This window comes from Telopea speciosissima, chromosome 3 (genome assembly GCF_018873765.1).
Source record: "Telopea speciosissima isolate NSW1024214 ecotype Mountain lineage chromosome 3, Tspe_v1, whole genome shotgun sequence".
NCBI classification, from domain to species: domain Eukaryota; kingdom Viridiplantae; phylum Streptophyta; class Magnoliopsida; order Proteales; family Proteaceae; genus Telopea; species Telopea speciosissima.
This window is the reverse complement of record NC_057918.1, coordinates 25,502,622-25,520,603: the sequence shown is the minus strand read 5'-3', so window position 1 is coordinate 25,520,603 and position 17,982 is coordinate 25,502,622. Positions and strand designations below refer to the sequence as shown.

The following is a 17,982-nucleotide window of genomic DNA, read 5'->3' as shown; positions in this document are numbered from 1 at the left end:
AATTTTGGTAATCAAATTCACTAGAACATTTCATGCTCAGACCTCCCCAGCCAAACCCACTACCCAAAACCCAAAATCTAGCGAAACCAAATGGAAAGTCGACTGCTTTACTGAAACTTTAACAAATTCCAGAAGAACCCAATACCACCCAACCTGCAAATGGAAGATCTTTTCACTCCGAATAGATGAGAAACAAGAAAAGCAAAACAACAGAATAAGATAAGCAGTATATCTCTGCAAAAGCCAAGGAGAAAGGGTTTGAAATTGCAAAGATAGATTCAGTAAAAAGAAAGGTGGAACTGGAACCACGTTAAAGATTATCACCTGAAAGAAATAAAAAGTATAAAAAGGACCAAGGGGACAGAACTAGAAGCAGAACTTTTCTGCGATGACTGTGATGAGTCAAGTGCGATATGACGATTTGGACTCCCTTCCAAAATCTAATACCCAATGGGTTTGTCTACAAGAGCAGTAGTTAATCCCGACCCAAGGGACTATTTTTGTCCATGTAAACATAGTTGGCATTACATTTAACAATTCTGTACTTGTGATCACACATGAAAATATCTTTCAAGATAATGGAGGGAGGATCTTCAAACTCCATAATTTCCATAACAGGTCAGTGAAAGATTATTAAATAGGAATGGGAACGGATCCAACACTAAATTGAATTTAAGATTATCCGCGTATATGTGTATTTGGATATGAATACCTGAATCTAGTGAGAGTGGTGTTATGGTTTTACTGTCTATATTCAACAACGAAAAAAATTGGATAAGACAAGATTTTAAGAAGATAAAAGGACTAAATCTACTTACCCGATTAGGGTTGCTGTTGAAGTCTCACATCTGGAATTATATAAATGTCTTAATGAATATTTTTTATTTTAATTTATTATTTAATTATTTGTAATGTACCATAAATTGATAAAATATCAGCCTCCACATGAATAGCTTTTGAACGGTTTCGATAGTTTTCTATTAATCATTTTTTTTAATATGAATACGAAATAAATATGGATTTTTTATTTTTCATTTAATATTTCTATTATTAAACCCAGGGTTATATTGATCCCAATTTTGATTTTGATTCAGCTAAACTTGTTTGGAATCAGTCAATTCGAATAAAATCAGTTGGAATTGATCTGAATCCTCAAAAAACAACATGGATTAATTAGTCGCTCCAAATCAATTGCAATCAATATCGGGTTTGTTTAGTGATTCAACAGATACATATACAGGAAAATAAATAAAATGGGTATTAGAAGGAATTATATATTGATTTTAAGGGAAAAGGCTTTGCACCACCCCAAGATGCTGAAAATGTATCATCTCTCTCTCTCTCTTGTCCCCCTTTGGAAAAGTTCTTGTTGCCGTCTTGTCTCTAGCCCGGTGATTGATGTGTATCGCTAATTTATCGAAAATTGATAGCATTCCCAACCCTCTCTCTATTTTAATTAGTGGTTGGTATGTGTCATTGTGGTACACACGTAAAATCATTTAGACCGTTTGATTAGGCCTACATGCAATTAGCGGTTGCATTTTCACGTAGTGTGTCAAAGCCCACAAAGAGAAACCATATGAAATAATGAAATTGTTGTATGGTTCATACAACAATTTTAGCGGTTGGACTCCCTGCGAGCTAGAAGTTTTTGCCAATCATGGGGGGTTACTCTTTTGTTCAAAACTCCCTTGGAACTTTATTACTTTAAATTTTGATGGTTCTTTTGATCAACAAAGAGCTGGGTTTGGTTGCTTGGCTAGGGACAATATAAGGGCAATTATGTTTGCTATTCTGTTAAGCTCACCTCAGTGATTTCTCATGAGTTGCAAACAACAATTAAAGGGTTAGAGGAAGGCGATTAAACGGAGAATTCGAAAAATCATCATTCAATCTGATTCTGAAAATGTTGTGCTTTATTTCAATGAAGCTAAGAGTTCACCTTAGAAGGTTTGGTGTATGCTAGATCACATTGTAAATCTCCATTATCGTTTCTCACATTGCTCTATTAAAATCATTTATCGTGAAACTAATCAGCCAGCTAATCTTTTGTCTAAGCTGCTCCCTAATTCTGGTAAGAGTGTGTTGACCATGGAAGACTTGCTTACTTCGATGTGTTTACAGAGATTCCATTGGTAGTAAATATTCTAGCTATAGGTAGTGTAGGGTCGATCTTGTCTGCTTTTTCTTATTTTTTTTCTATTAAATTTTATTTAATAAATTATCCTTTCAAAAAGTACAGACCCAATTACATCTGGTTTAGGACTAAACTTGAATGATTCTAAAAGGGGTTAAAATGTCCATGAAAATGAGGCGTAGCTGAAACGAATAGGGAAGTCATTTTCTAAAATATAAAAGTATGTGCTTTTGTTGATTGATATCATATTTTATTGATTTGTTTTTTTATCATCTCTTTGTTTTAAAATTTCTTCAAATACGTTTGTTCTTTCCTTCGTGTTGTTCCTTTTACTTTACTTTTCTTTTTCTTTTTTCTTTTTTCTTTTTTTCTTTTTTTTTTTTTTTCTTTTTTGTGGATCTTTTTCGATTGGGACCATCTTATAGTAGTATCCTTTAATTTTTGTTGATCTTTTGCATTATGTAGTACTGGTTCTGAAAATGTCTTCTATGGTACATCTCTTAGAGAGAGGTGGTGCATACCATGGTTCACAACACACTATCAAGTAGACCGTATTGATCAATCCATATTGATATTGATCAGTATCAATATAGGGTTTCGATCGATACGAAATCAATGAATATATATATATATCAAAGGCAAAATGGTCTGATATGAATGGATATGATCAATCCATATCGCTATTGATACCCACCAATACTTATATACCAATGCATTGATTTAAAAGCCTAGTACAGAGTGCAGCCCAAAGGGACCGTTAGTTCAATTAGAAACCACAACAATGGTCATGCTCTAATTAAATTAATATAATATGATTATTGTGTTGTTGCATCTTTGCTATTATTTGGTAACAAATAATGGTAACAGATTCTATCTGGGTCACATGGACTGTTCCGGATAAGTGATGGCTAACCACATATTTTTTTATTGAAAATGCAAATAAAATACATCATAGTAAAAAAATATATATATGAATAAGGTTGTGTTTGGTACTTGGTTAATCTGTGGAATATAGTTGTTTTGTTTTATACTATATTCTGAGTACCTTATTATACATGATGAATTTAGTGAAGTTTCTTTGTTTGATCTCTGTTGAATAAAATGAGATAACTCACAAAATATCATTTGAGGGTTCAATTCAAAACCTAAGGAATTAGGTAGAAATAATTTAATTGTATATAAAAACATATTTAAAATCCTAAATAACCGATGTAAGATTGTACCTCTATTACTCCTGACATTTCAACAACCTCTCTAATTATATGAGCTAGTTTTGTGCTTTGTACAATAAGGATAAATAATTTTACATTCTCATTATTTGAAGTTGCATATGCAGGGCACGCCAAAGACGATGATCTAAATGTTGATGCTAAAAATAATATTTATGTGCACAAAAAAAAAAAATAATACGGGAAGTAGTTTTCTGTCCAGGAGTGTGGTCTACGTAAGCACTCTTATGTGTTTATCTCTCTTTTCCTCAAAATAAAGGGGCAAAGGTGTCTTTTCAAATGGGAAGGAGAGAGATAGACGTTTGTTAGCAAAAATGTGTTTAAAACTCTGTTTTAAACACGTTTTGCTGTATCGAAAAAAAGGGCCAAAGGCAAGCATTTCCATTTTAAACGTATTTAAAACACATCCCCCCTTTTTTTGGCGTTTTTTGAGACCTTGGACTTAAGTGACCATATCTCTCTCTCCCGAACTTTGATCGATCTAATTCTTTCACCAACGTAAAGATGATTCAAAGGGCTACATTTTTTATGACATCACCTTCAACTCAAGGTCAATGCACGAATACTGATTAGAAGTATGTATTTCAAATAGAAATTCCTCAATTTATATGAGAATAGTATCTTTTTTTTTTGTTTCACTTTTTTTGAAATACAGACGTTTAAAATTCGTATCAACAATTTTTGTTTTTAACCGTTCTCTTTTGTTTACTATTTTATTTGACCACCCGTTTGTAATTTTTACTATTTAAAACTTATATTGTAAGATTTCATTTTTTTATCATTTTCATTTTTATCGACTATAGCATAGACTCATGGGAATACTGGCATAGGCCGCAATCCCGGATAGAAAACTTTCTCCCTAATAATAATTTCATGATCGCTAAAAGAGTTACCGATGCATGTTTTTTATACTATAAACTTTCTTGATTTAGAGTTTGGATATGAAAAGGGTGTAATAAAATAAAGGAGAGCAATCTTCGTCAATAGGGGAGAGAGAGAGAGAGAGAGAGTGAGTGTGTGTGTACATGTGTGTTGACATAGGCACCACCAGCTCAAAGACATTTTTCCCTCCAAAGAGGAAAATATCTAGGGGACAAGGTCAGACATCTAGTGGACCCACTTTGGATTAAACTTCATAGAATAAATCATTCCTGAAAAGAAAAGCAATGTAATAGGGAAAGATATCATTTTGGTGCAAGTGCATTTGGAAGACTTCTAAATACTGGTGGCATTGGGTCCTCCTAACCTTGCTTTTTAAGCATTCATGATAACGACCTATATGTTTCTGAAAAGAGTAGTTGATTGCAAATAAAAAAATTTAAAATAAACTCACAGAAAGTCAACATTTGTAAAGTCCAAAAGGCGCCTGATGGTGGGTACCGTTAGAAACATGCATATTTATTTTGTTGATGATCTCACACTTATCTCATTTTCAATCTAATGAGAGTTTGTAAGAAGAATTAAAATATGGTCTCTCTTTATTTGTATTAAATTGAGAGAAGAGAAATACCAATAACCTCTAATCCGTTGTCTCCTTTTATTTGTATTAAATTGCGAGAAGAGAAATACCACTAACCTCTATTCCGCAACGACAGAAGCTAATTACATTTTGAGAGAAAGAATACCATTCGGTTGCTCTAGATACGCCACCCCTACCCATGCACCTTGACACAAGGGTGAACGAAATGACCGTCACATTCTTGATCATTTTTGGGGTTTCAAAGAAATGCGGTGATCATTTTGCGCACCTTTGTGTCAAGGCACAGGGATGGCATGCCTTACGTGACTTGATGGCGTTATCTTTTCCTTGCATTTTTATTTTTTTTTTAACTTTTCACCATTTTGTAGGTAGTTTTAACTTTTAACCCACCAATATCTAAATTTAGGCTGAAATATGACGAATGAGTTCTCTTTAGCATGGACCCACTTGGTATCTAACATGTCTTACGGGTAAAGTGGTGAACTTTCCAACGGTCATTTACCCTTGTTAACATTTATTGGACTTTGAAAAACTAATTAGGACAATAGTATGTAGTTTTTATGCATGATCGTGTATGTACATAATTGTATTTTTTAATCAATCGATGGAAGTGGGGGTAGAAATATAATTACATCTATCTCTCTCTCTCATTCAATGGTTAAAGGCATGAATGTGTGCGTATACGACTGTACATAAAACTTTGAGGAAATTACTTTGACCTCCCTTGACCTTTCTAACAAATATGCAAACTTCCCTTGCATTTCTGACAATTATTCAAACCACCCCTACTTTACAAACTTCGTATCACTCAGCCCCAATCCGTTAGTGTTTTAAGGTTAGGTAACAGTTTAATTTGAAAATTGATTTTTTATTGACCATACTACTCTTGATGGGATTGATGTTATCTATTTGCCTCTTAAGGAAGTTACTTTTTTGTCCTTAATGAAACGTTAACTCAATCCAATCGTCTCTGACTTCTTGTCTCTGCTACCTTTCATGAATCTCTCAACTCAATCCTAACCTGCAAATTCAATCGATCCACCAATCGCCCTATTTGCACACAAAGACAAAGAAGCTTTCTTCTCTGGCTGAAAACCCTAAGGAAGCCCTCGGTGATCTCTACTTGAACCTTCGGTAATGAGTTAAAATTCCCTAGGGAAGTGAAAGGGGGAAAAACTCTTGAAATGAAAACGACACACATCTACAATGCAACCAAAATTACCAATTAGTATAGGATATCAAAGAACAATTTAGAAAAGAAAGGGAAACAAGATAATGTCAAAGATTTTTCTCTTTTGCCTTTGCAATTTTTGACATCAACAGGTCTTTAAAATCAACACATTTTCTATCACCATCACATATTTCTCTAGTGACACTGTCCATTGCACCAAGCTTTTCTTCGTCTTTGGAAGGTTGGAATGATTGTTGAAGGGAGAGCTTTGATCCTCTCCACTTCGAGGTAGTGGGAAGAAAGTCCACAACAAGGGTTTCTTTTAACCTCTATTATTTGGCTTCTTTCTAGGAGTAATAAAGACTTTTGATTTTGATGCATCGGTGCTGCAAGTGTCATCCAAGTCCGTGTCAACAAACCTTGGTGTAGGAAATGTTGGATTTTTAATTGCTTTTAATATTAAAGATTCAAAATGCGATTTTGTTGGAGGGTTGAGTCTTTTTCTAATAGACACCTAAATAGCCAATGGATGCCTATTGGAAGACTTGTGTGAGTGGCTAACAAACAAGCTTTATGGGAAAAGACATGAGTTGGGACATATCTCTTGGAGACATCCCTTCCCTTAGTAGTGTCTCTTCCTCTCCTATATAAAGAGAGGGGATCTTGCACATTCTCTAATAATTGCTTTTGAAAACAGCTTTAGAAGTATTTTTAGTTTATGTTTTCTTTTCCATCGTAATCGGTCAGTGTTGATGAGTTAGTGAATATAGCATTTGGACACCCTTTGTAATCACATTTGGAACTGCAACCTATGTGATTAGAGAGTTATTTTATCTTGGAGGTATAGATGCATGGTCAACCCAGATTGCAGAAGTGGGGCATCTAAAAACCTTAAGGAGACCATTGTTTGATGTGATTCAACTCTACCATTTATTGTTTGGGTTACACAAGAGGACGTCTATTGTTGATGCGGTGTGAAACTATCTACCATACCAATCAGATAAATCATATATTTACGATTTGATTATTGTATTTCTAATCTTATATTTATTGCCCATGTTATTTTTTCTTACAGGAAATATATCATCCAAATCATTCATGAAGATACATCTAAATGTATATTGCTTATTATGTATAAAATAAATCATATTTATATCTATCTACTAAATTGAATGATAGTACTGATTGAATGTGGATGCTTAATGATGCAAACAGGCATTGGTGTATATATTGATTGTTGAATTGCCAAGTATTAAATGTATGCCAACATTATAGAGTATGATATGACATGAATATTGACATTTTAAGTTTATGATGCGAAATATATGTAGACATCTCAATTTATGGGATGAATGTATGTTAGTATTGTAGTTATGGTATGAACTGCTTCATGAACATCATAGGATGCACAATATGATATGATGAATGGAAATGAGAAATTTATGAAAAAATTAAAAGAAAAGAAAAAAGAAATGCAAAGTATGGACATGTACAAATGAAATGAATGAGATGTGATACGTTTATATGAAAATAATTGAGAGTAATTAAGACAGTAGAACCCTTTGCGACTACCATCCATTTCTAGTAGGGGAATAGGTATTGAATGGGGGAAGCTGTAATACGTAATATGTTACACAAGTGATTTACCAGTGCATGATCCTCCTTAGTACTTCAGTGACTGGAACAAGGGAGTAGATCATGTATATAGGAAAATCATCAATCACAGATATTTATACGGGTGATTTACTAGTGCATAGTCATGTATCTAGGGCAATCATCGATCACATTCACATCGTTCCTCCTAAGTGCTTCTGGATAGAGGAGTAAAATATACAATTGTGGGTGGCAATCACATTCACACTGTCCCTCCTCAATGCTGTGATGACTGGATTAAGGAGTAGAATAGAAGATTGTGGGTGATCGACAAAACCTCAAATTATTGTGCATAGTGGCAGTACTCTATGATGACCAGATCTAGTTTTGCTTTCTTGTTTGTTATTTATAATTGTATTCTGATGTATAACTCTATAAGTATGATTATGTATTTAACATGATTTACATCACTAGGCTTTTTGCTCATCCCATTTATGTTGATTTTTCAAATGATAAGGTTGGAGGGTATATATGTACAATTGTTAATCTTGTGGGTTGCGAGTGCCCAAGATATTCGAACCTTAGGGATAGAGTTGGGTAACCAATGAGGATTGTTTTTTTATATTTTTTGTGTATACATGCATGTATAGGATGATTTAAATAGTAATGGAATTGTAATAACTTTTGAATACATAGTTTTATGATGTAAGCCACCAATATTATATATATTTGTTTTAATCCAGTGGAAAATATTTCAACTCCATTAAAAGTCTTACGCTATAAATGTTATGTGTATGAGAGTTGTGGTAAATGTATGAAATGTAAACGATCATTTGATCAACATCCGTGAAGGCAGTACCTTTTATCCTGACCGTGTTTGGGGTCATTACAGTAAAAAATACCACATCGACCATCCACATGGGACATACATACACTTAGGTTTGCTCAACTATGCATACCAGTTGGACATGTTCATCCAAAAATCTTTCAGCATATGGTAATTGGTACACAACCTTGTAGATTATATTTTCCCCCCCCTCCTGCAACTAGCTAAGCATTAAATCCCTTCTCCATTGTTTTATTCAAATCATGGAGTCTGATGAACATTAACTTATTCGACTTATTCAATCATATTCGTAGTGAGTCCCAATTGAAGCATCTACAATTGTTGAAGACGTCCTTTATACACAACTTCTTACTTTGTAGATTGCTCTTTGATTTATGTTCCAAGAATCCAAGGGAGATAAACAACATAGCTGACTCTTTGGCTAGGAAGGAATCAATACACTCATTAACTTTATGAGCTTTGTGTATCTTAAGTTTCGGTTTGTTCATGAGAATCATTGAATGAATCTCTTTTGACCCAAAAAAATATATATATATAATTATGTTCATGAGAATCATAGAATAAATCTCTTTTGACCCAAAAAAAATAAAAATAGAATTAAATTGCCGACCCCACATGACTATGCTTGTTTTTTTAGGCTTGGTTCATATTGCAAGATATAGATTAGATAAGGGGTCAATCGGTTGGTTTGGTCTGATTTTGATTGGATTGAATCAATTTGGGTCTATTATGATGAAGTTCGGTTTTTACCAGTCTTAACAAACCCCCAATCTGAATCTTATGATAGCGGTTCGGTTTGGATTCGATCCGGTTTATCTAGTCGATTCCGATCTATCCAATTGGTTTGGGTTGGATGTTGACAATCCTAGGAGGAGGTAAGATCAAGGTCAGCCTTCGGTCGCTCGTCTGATCGTCTCGGCTCGTTGACAACCGGTTGGTTTGAGTACGAGATAAAAGAAAGCCATGGCCTGAAAGCTATCATTGCCACATGGGACGTGGGTGTGTAATTACTAATTCGGGACGGGGAAAAGAACACTCAGAGATAAAACTTCCGATTTTTATCCTTTTTCCCTTGGCCTTCTTACAAGATTTTGACCCCCTAAGAGGGGCGATCACATGGCTTCTGCTCCTTCTTCTCATCAGACTTACGTTCCTATTCCTTCAGACCCAGGTACTTGTGTGTTATTGCTTGTCTCCTTCAGTTCTTCTGATCAAAATTATGAAATTGCAGCATTCTGGACTTTTTTGGTTTCATGGGTTTTATCCATTAATTAATTATCTACCTTTGTTTTCGGTTTTCGCTTGATTGTTGATTATTTGTTATATGTGAAAGCTGCACTGTTTTGGATTGTTGTGTTGTTGGAGCTTGTGTGCTTATCGTTTCTCAATTTCTGTTTATTGTCCTCGTTTTCCTCTTGTTTCAGACATGAGTTTTACTGCTGATTGCTACGCATATTGTGACCACTTTCCTTGACCATTTGAAGATTTGGCATGTATGCGCTGTTGTTTATTGCAGTTATTATATATATATTTTTTGTTCGGGTTTAAGTTGAAAGTTAGGTTTTGGGATTGGAGTTATCATCTGTTATTCATGAGGTGGGTTTTTTTTTTTTTCTTTTCGCCGTGGGGGTATTGACTTGGCATTTGATTGTTTTGAACTGGGATCCTGTAGCTTGCTTCTGAACGTGATCATTTCAGCTCTGGACTTTATAATTTAGGATCATCTGATTGCTCCTGATAGCTTAGCTCAAAGTGTTGTTGATTTATGTGATTTAATTGGCTTGTGGCATGACAAAGAGTAGTTTTTTTTATGAAAATTAATGTCTCATTGAGGTGGAAATGTTATCTCTTATCCAGGGAGATTAAATGGCGTCTGTGGATCATAGCCTTCTCTGCAATGTTATTGTATAGCTTTTGAATGATTTGAAGGTTTGCAAATTTGACTTTATGTCACGCAACCTGTTATTATTGATTCTTAGATTTGACTTTTCTTTATTAACTATTACGGTTGGTAAAAGGTCTAATGGATGGCGCAGCTAGTTGTACCACGTGGAAGGGTGGTGTGGCAATTCCTATCGTTGGATATTTAGGAAATGGTCTGGATAGGTCACCTGTCTAATTTTAGGCTCAAATTCGATCATATACCTTTTCTTGTATTAGCATGCACCCTCTTAGAGGTCCAGTATGGTGTACACCCTCTTGGTAGCCCTTGATTAGCTTTCTTTCGCCATTTGGCTAAATCCATCTGGGCTGAAACTTACACTTGTTGGAAGCAGACCCTGGGACCCCTTCTGACCTGCCACGTGGCACGGCTAGAGTGTGCTGTCCATTGATACTTTATGGATGTGCCCATCCATAAAACCCTGCTCCATTCACAGTTTATTCTTTTCCATATTTTGTTTATTATTTACTATTCCTTTATCTTTTTCCTCTGTAAGAATGAGGGATGGGATGCTGGAGAGACAACAGTATGTCATACTTATACACCATTGCTCCTAAGTACCAAGTTTGATGAGGAAATTGGTATTGGAACTACAGGGGGAAAAGTGTTCTTTTATATTAGTAAACCTTGACAAGTAAAAATGCAATGACTTGTGAGGTTCATCTTTTTTTTTCCTCTCTGTCTTTAGCTCTTATTCACAAGGTATCTAGTTGAAGGGATGATGATACTTGATGGGGGAGTGCTGGGAGGGGAGAGTTGGAAGGAATGTTACTTGGTTGAATACTTTTTTTTTTTGGTCGGGAACATCAAAAAATTTATTAACAGAATCCGGTTGCAGAGAAACTCTGGCTGGAAAGATGATGTACAAGACTGGGAGGCGGTTGAAAGGTGAAACCACCAAAAATGAGACAAAGAGAAGCTAGAGGCTCCTTTTGCTAACAGTAATTGGATACTTGAACATAATAAACATGAACAACTGAGTGATGTAATGACTATAACATAGTTACTTCTTTATTTTATGTTGGTCCCCATCTCTCTGGTTGCTTTTGTTGTGTTTCATTTGTAATTGTTGAAATTCATGCTTTTACGGATTTTTTACTGCACAATATTGAGTGAATTAAATGAAATTAACTTAAGTCTACACTCATTATGCTCTTCAGTTTTCCTTCTTGACCTGTTCGGTGATCACTTTTCTCTCTCTCTTTTCATTGTTGATATGTTGTTTAAATTTCATCTTTTTATTCGGACATTCAGCTAATTGTTGATGTCTTTTTTATACTTTACAGGTGGAAAATGTGAAGACACTGATGTGAGATTTTCACCTGTTCCCATCCATATTGTCACCCATTCATCTCAACTCCCACCTGAATTTTTGGAACCCTCTCCTGACGGGCAGTTGGTCATTGGTTTTGATTGTGAGGGTGTTGACCTTTGTCGATATGGAACTCTCTGTATCATGCAGGTACAGGATGTTTGTAACTTCCCTTTGCCCTTGAAAACCAGTGACATACATAGATTAGTCCATAGAATAACAAAACCAAACTCTTCTTTGATTAGTGTATATATTGGGTCACTTACTTGAAAAAGTGAACACCAGTATAATGTGCACTTACAAAGGTCTGAATATGAAGCACATATAAAGACAGAATTTTCATGGGCTGTATCTCATGATTCTCATAGCAATAACATTGTTTTTTATTGCATTAATAGCACTACTTATTGTTACTTATATTTTCTATAATTTAAGAAACAATGTCGGATGCTGTTTATGGCTAGTTGTTGTCTTTTAGATACACAAGGAGTGTAGCCTTTGCCATGAAAGTATACTATATGAAGAGAAGTAAATTTTGAGCTTTCCATTTTTTTTCTTTTTAGGTTCTCATTATTGTTCTGTCCAGCATATGGCTCTTTAAGCATGCCTTTTGAGTTTCTTTAAAGAAAAAGGAAAACAAAGGAAAGGATAAAGGTTTTCTAGTTCAGCAAGTATATAGAGTTTCTTTAGATTGTCACAAATATCTGCCACATGGCAGTTATTTGGTAGAGATGAAATTTTGTGGATAGGTGGACCCAAAGGTTCCCTTCTCACATGTCAAGTTTCAGCCAAAACAGAGTTGGCCAAGTGGCAAAACAAGGTTTGAAATCTAGCAAAAAAGTGAAATTATTCTAAAAGAAATGGATGACTGAAAATACAAGGGAACTTTGAAACAAATGGAAGGGTATATGGTTGAATTTAAGTCTGAAATTTGACATTTGGCCGATCTAGTCTATTTTCTAGGTATCCATATGGTCAAGATTGCTTTATCCCCCTTTCATATGGAAAAACATGGTATCAGTCTAGGATACTCTCTAGTATTTCCGCCATAGAAAAACTATTGCCCAAAGAGGGAAATTTTTTTTTCCCAAATAAAAAAAAGAACCAAGAAGCTAAGATGATTGTGGGGGGAAAGCAAGGGTGAATTAAGATGACGTTTTGTATAATAACCTGAATTCGAAGGGTGGGGAAAAAGCAATTTATAAGATAGCTAAAGAGAGAGAAAGGATGACCAGAGACTTAGACCTTGTTAGATGTATTAAAAGTGAGGATGGTAGAGTACTAATAAAGGACGAGGACATTGAGGAGAGGTGGAAAGAGTACTTCTATGAGCTTCTTAATAGAGACTCATCGAGTGATTGGGCTGCGGAAAGCGACATTATTCTTTGGGACACTACCTCGCATAGATATAAACGCAAAATTAGGATGCATGAAGTTAAAGAAGCGATACGAAAGATGAAAGTAGGCAAGGCCCCAGGCCTTGACGAGATCCCAATTGAGGTGTGGAAGACTATAGGATTTTGTGGTCTATCGTGGCTAACCAAGTTCAACAAGATTATGTCCACTAAGAAAATGCCAGATGAATGTAGAAGCATTATGGTCCCTATTTATAAAAACAAGGGAGATATTCAGAACTGTAATAACTATAGATGCATAAAGTTAATGAGTCGTACGATGAAGCTACGGGAGAGGGTTATTGAAACCTACCTGAGAAAGGAGACAACTATTTCGGAAAACCAATTCAGACTTATGACAGGAAGATCCTCGATGGAGGCAATTTTTGTGCTTAGGAGACTCATGGAAGGATGTAGAGAGGGAAAGAAGGATCTCCATATGGTCTTTATAGACCTTGAAAAAGCCTACGATAGAGTCCCTAGAGAGCTAATCTGGAATATCCTAGACAAGAGAAGAGTGGCATGTAAATACGTAGATGTAATTAAAGATATGAAGATATGTGTGGTGATTGGCGTTAGATTGACCCGGGAGGGGGGTGCAAAGCAGTGAATTCCCAATCTCAATTGGGTTGCACCAGGGATCAGCCTTAAGTCCTTATTTTTTCGTGCGTATCATGGATGACTTAACCAGAGACATACAAGATGAGGTCCCAATCCCATGGGGTATGATCTTTGTAGATAATATTGTATTGGTAGATGAGACAAACGCAGTGATTAATGCCAAAGTGGAACTATGGAGATCAACCTTGGAATCAAAAGGTCTAAAGGAGTAGAACTAAGACCAAATATATGGTGTGTAACTTCAGCAGCTCTGAGACGGAAAATGAGGTGGTAAATATTGATGAGAGGGAGATCCCGCAAAGTGATCACTTTAGATATCTAGGATCAATCGTAAATAAGGAGGGCAACATAGAAGAAGACGTCACCCAAAGGATTAAAATGGTGTGGATGAAGTGGGGAGGTGTGTTCGGAGTTTTGTGTGATCAGCGTATCCCTGTAAAGCTTATAGGAAAATTTTATAGGACTATCATTAGACCATATATAATGTACGGTGCAGAATGCTGGGCTATACAGAAGAGTTATATAGCTAAACTTGGTGTTGCAGAGATGAGGATGTTGAGATGGATGTGTATGAAAACGAGGAAAGATAAAGTAAGGAATGACCATATAGATCTGGGTTGGGAGTAGTTCCGATTCTTGACAAGCTTAGAGATAGTCGTTTGAGGTGGTATGGCCATGTCCAACGAAGGCCTTGGGATGCCCCAGTTCGGAGGAGTGACCTGATCAGATTGAGGGAACCAAAAGAGCCAGGGGCTGACCTAAGATAACCATAGAAGGGGTGAAGAGAGACATGGTTAGCTTAGGCCTTGTCCCTGGTATGATTTCAAATAGAGCTGATTGGAGAGCAAAGATCCATGTGGTTGACCGTATTTAGTTGGACCATGATGTTGTGATGCTATTGTTGTATTACACTCCTCTTTCGAGGCCTAGAATAGAATGTTGGGAAGTTAAGAAGCGGTACGTAGCTAAAAAGTGTCGATGCTTTAGAATTTGTGTCGATTTTGTTTGCCACTCTCCATTACTTCTCATATTTTGTCTCTACTTGGATCCATGTAGCCGACCCCATTAAGTTGGGATAAGGGCCATAAGGCTGAGTTGTAGTTGTTGTTGTTGTTGAAAAAAAAAAAGAACCAAGAAATTGCGCAGATACATTCCTACTTTACCGTTATAATAGAATCAATTGATAGTTCACTTTCAGAGTAGTGTTTGGGTTTTTGAACTAACTAATTTTACCTTAAAACTAGATGAATGATGTGTAATTACTAATTAGCTTCTAAGCCAATACTGCCTATTGTGTCAATTTCCCAACAAGAGAGGCCCTGTGTAGAGCCAAAGAGAACATATTTGGGGGCTAATGTCCAACCACTGTCTAGTTCCTGTTTGGTGTTTTCTTGTGTGAGTTAAATTTAGTAACTATCTCATCATTGATCCTAAAGTTTTTAGGAGTAGCCAGGAAGTTGGAAGTAAGAGAAGAGCCTTCACTTATTGCATTTAGATTAAGTATTTGAAAGGATAGAAGTTTCAAGTTTAGTTTTAAATATAAAGGGAGTGTCTGAATGGCACCTCTTTAGGTGTATTTAGAACTTGACACCTTTTAATTCCCCTTGTCTTATTCTCAAAAGGTTTTTAAGATAGGGGTATAAAAGGGTTTTCAAAAATAAGTTGAAAGTGACATATCATTATGTCATTATCAAAAGGTTTCATTGTCATGCACATTTTTCGAGTACACGTGTGAAATGACAGTATTACCCTCATTGGAAAAAAATTGTATGTCATACCAAAAAGGTAAAAAAGTAAAGTTAAAAATTATTTGACACCTCTCAATAAAGTACACAATACACTTGCTTCTACATTTCATTAGTTTAAGCACCTTACAGTCTTAATATAAGGTTATTGTGCTGCTGTGCTTCATTTTCTCAACTGTTGTTGAGCATTACTGTCAACTGAAAGTCAACAGACTCAACACTAGCAGCTAAAGTAGATTTTGAAGCTTCCTCTACAAACCTGTTGCTGCCAATAAAATCAAGTTAATGTATGTGAATTTTGGGCTTATCATATATCAATTCTGATTTCATAGATGAAGCTTTGAAAGGCAAATTGGAACTTTGAAGCTTTGAGTGACATGTGGATCAATGAATGTGCAGATCATGTAAATTATGAATTGATACTATGGAAAATACATCTTGTTTACTGGTGGAGCAGTAATTCTTCTAAACTCATTGATGATCATTTCAGTTCTACTAGTAAGTTCATTGTGAAGTACACAAGGAAGCATAGTTGTCATGGCGTCTAGGCGACCCATGAGTCCATGACGTTGGAGGGGGCCTGGATGCTAGGCGACACCAACAAGGCATCCAAGGTGCCTGGATGCCTAGGCTTTGCCTTGACAACTATGTGAGGATGCTAAGCTTATTTTCTTGGACTTGAGCTATGTTACCTAGGTAGAGAATGCATCACTTCTGGAATTTAGCTTAGCCTGATCTGTGTTCAATCAATTTGATCATAGAGGGTGATGCGATTTTGATTGTTGAGGGTTTAAAGCTTGGGGAGAGATGTGCCATGGCAATACTCCCATTGAGTAGGCTCCAAGTGTACTAAGCTCTACAAGGAATGCTTAATTCCAATGGGAGCACTTGCTGAATTTCCAAGCAGATAAGCTTGCCTCTTGAGGGAAGGGATTTGTGGGGTGGTATATATATTTGTCATTATCTTATTACATAGCTATTTTTCTGATGTCTTAGTGCTGATCTTTTCTTTTGGTTGATCTTTTTCCCTATTCCTGTTCACAGTCCATATTAACGTCCCTTCTTTTTATGTAAAATAAAGTGGTTATACATTAAAAAAAAGGGTATAGGCTTGCAAAACCAGCTGCTAATAGCTCCTTCGTAGGAGATTACTGGATTTCTTTTCTGAAATTAGTTGCTTCAATGTAGTATCCAGAGTTTTACTGAGGTTATTGGGATTTGGCTTATCCATGTCAAAAGGTTTAATGCAAATAAAATTAGCATAGTAATGACTGGGTCATACAGTTCCATGTCCCAAAATACTGCTCTATGTGCTTGAGTAGACAATAGTAATTGTGGCAAGGACTAGTGAGTAAAGATTCGTGTATCACTAAGCCACCATTCACAAAACATTTCCTGCTTTCCTTGTGGGTACCTTTGTTTACAATATCCAGGACAATTTTATTAAAAAAGAACTGGTAGGGGTTGCTGAAGTTAAAATATAGTGCATCTTGTTGCCATGTAACTGTGTACTCAATATGAAGTCTGCAAATCGTGGCAGTGATGGCTTTATGTAATGAAAATTTACTCTCAATGAGGTTAAACATGAAGCTATCTTTTATATTGTATTGGAGAGACCTAAACAAGTAAAAGAAAGACTGATGATGTAAAAAGAGAAACTGATATTATTTGATAGTGTCATTGAAGCAGGATCAAGAAATTAATGCCCTATCTTAATTTCTGTTTTAGGATTTATTAGAAAATGAATTTCATCTTGCGGGTGATTCCATAGAACTAAAAATCAGTTATTATGTGTTTTTTAATGGCCAATTCAATAAAGCTACGGAGATATTTTCCCTTGTCTACCAATTGTTTGTGTTTTATCCTGTGTTAAGAACTTCTATTGTACACTAATTTCATATTATTATCAGGTTTTCACCACTTCGGTGAACTTTATTTGTTTTGATATAAAGCCTGCCTCTGTTTGTGTCAGCTTGCCTTTCCAGATGCCATATATTTGGTCGATGCTATTCAGGGTGGGGAGATGCTCATGAAAGCTTGTAAGCCTGCACTCGAGTCTAGTTACATCACAAAGGTCATTCATGATTGCAAACGGGATAGTGAGGTCTCTCTAATCAATTATATCACAACTGCAATTTTGCAAGTCTAATTCGAGCTACATGATCATGTTTCTGGTGATTTTCTAAGTTATTATTCTTAATGTGTAGGCATTATATTTTCAATTTGGCATCAAACTGAACAATGTTGTTGATACTCAGGTGAGCCTCAGGCCCTCACGGTGATCAATATTTCTAGTTAAATTGCTGTAATTTTCATCATGTAACCTCTCTCTCTCTTTTCCCCCCCCTTTTTGTCAGAGGCTTCGATTTTAATTATTTTTGCTTGATGTGCAATTTTCTTAGCCAGTTGTTGGAAAAAAAAACCTTTATTGCTAGGAAAATTAAAAATTTCATGTGATTCTGCTCTAGAATTTCCCGCCTTTTTGTCCTATGATGCTATGCCTCACCTTCC

At 35.7% G+C, this 17,982-nt stretch overlaps 1 protein-coding gene across 1 annotated transcript in view; it reads left to right on the top strand.

Annotated features, from left to right (window-relative positions):
• Positions 1 to 9,464: 9,464 nt before the first annotated feature.
• The window catches only part of LOC122655972, a 34,975-nt gene continuing 26,457 nt past the window's right edge, over positions 9,465 to 17,982 (top strand). The window contains exons 1-4 of the mRNA XM_043850377.1: positions 9,465 to 9,628; positions 11,686 to 11,861; positions 17,444 to 17,575; positions 17,679 to 17,729. Of these exons, the coding sequence (XP_043706312.1) occupies positions 9,574 to 9,628; positions 11,686 to 11,861; positions 17,444 to 17,575; positions 17,679 to 17,729 (414 nt within the window). The 5' untranslated portion in view covers positions 9,465 to 9,573. The remainder of the gene's footprint in view (positions 9,629 to 11,685; positions 11,862 to 17,443; positions 17,576 to 17,678; positions 17,730 to 17,982) is intronic.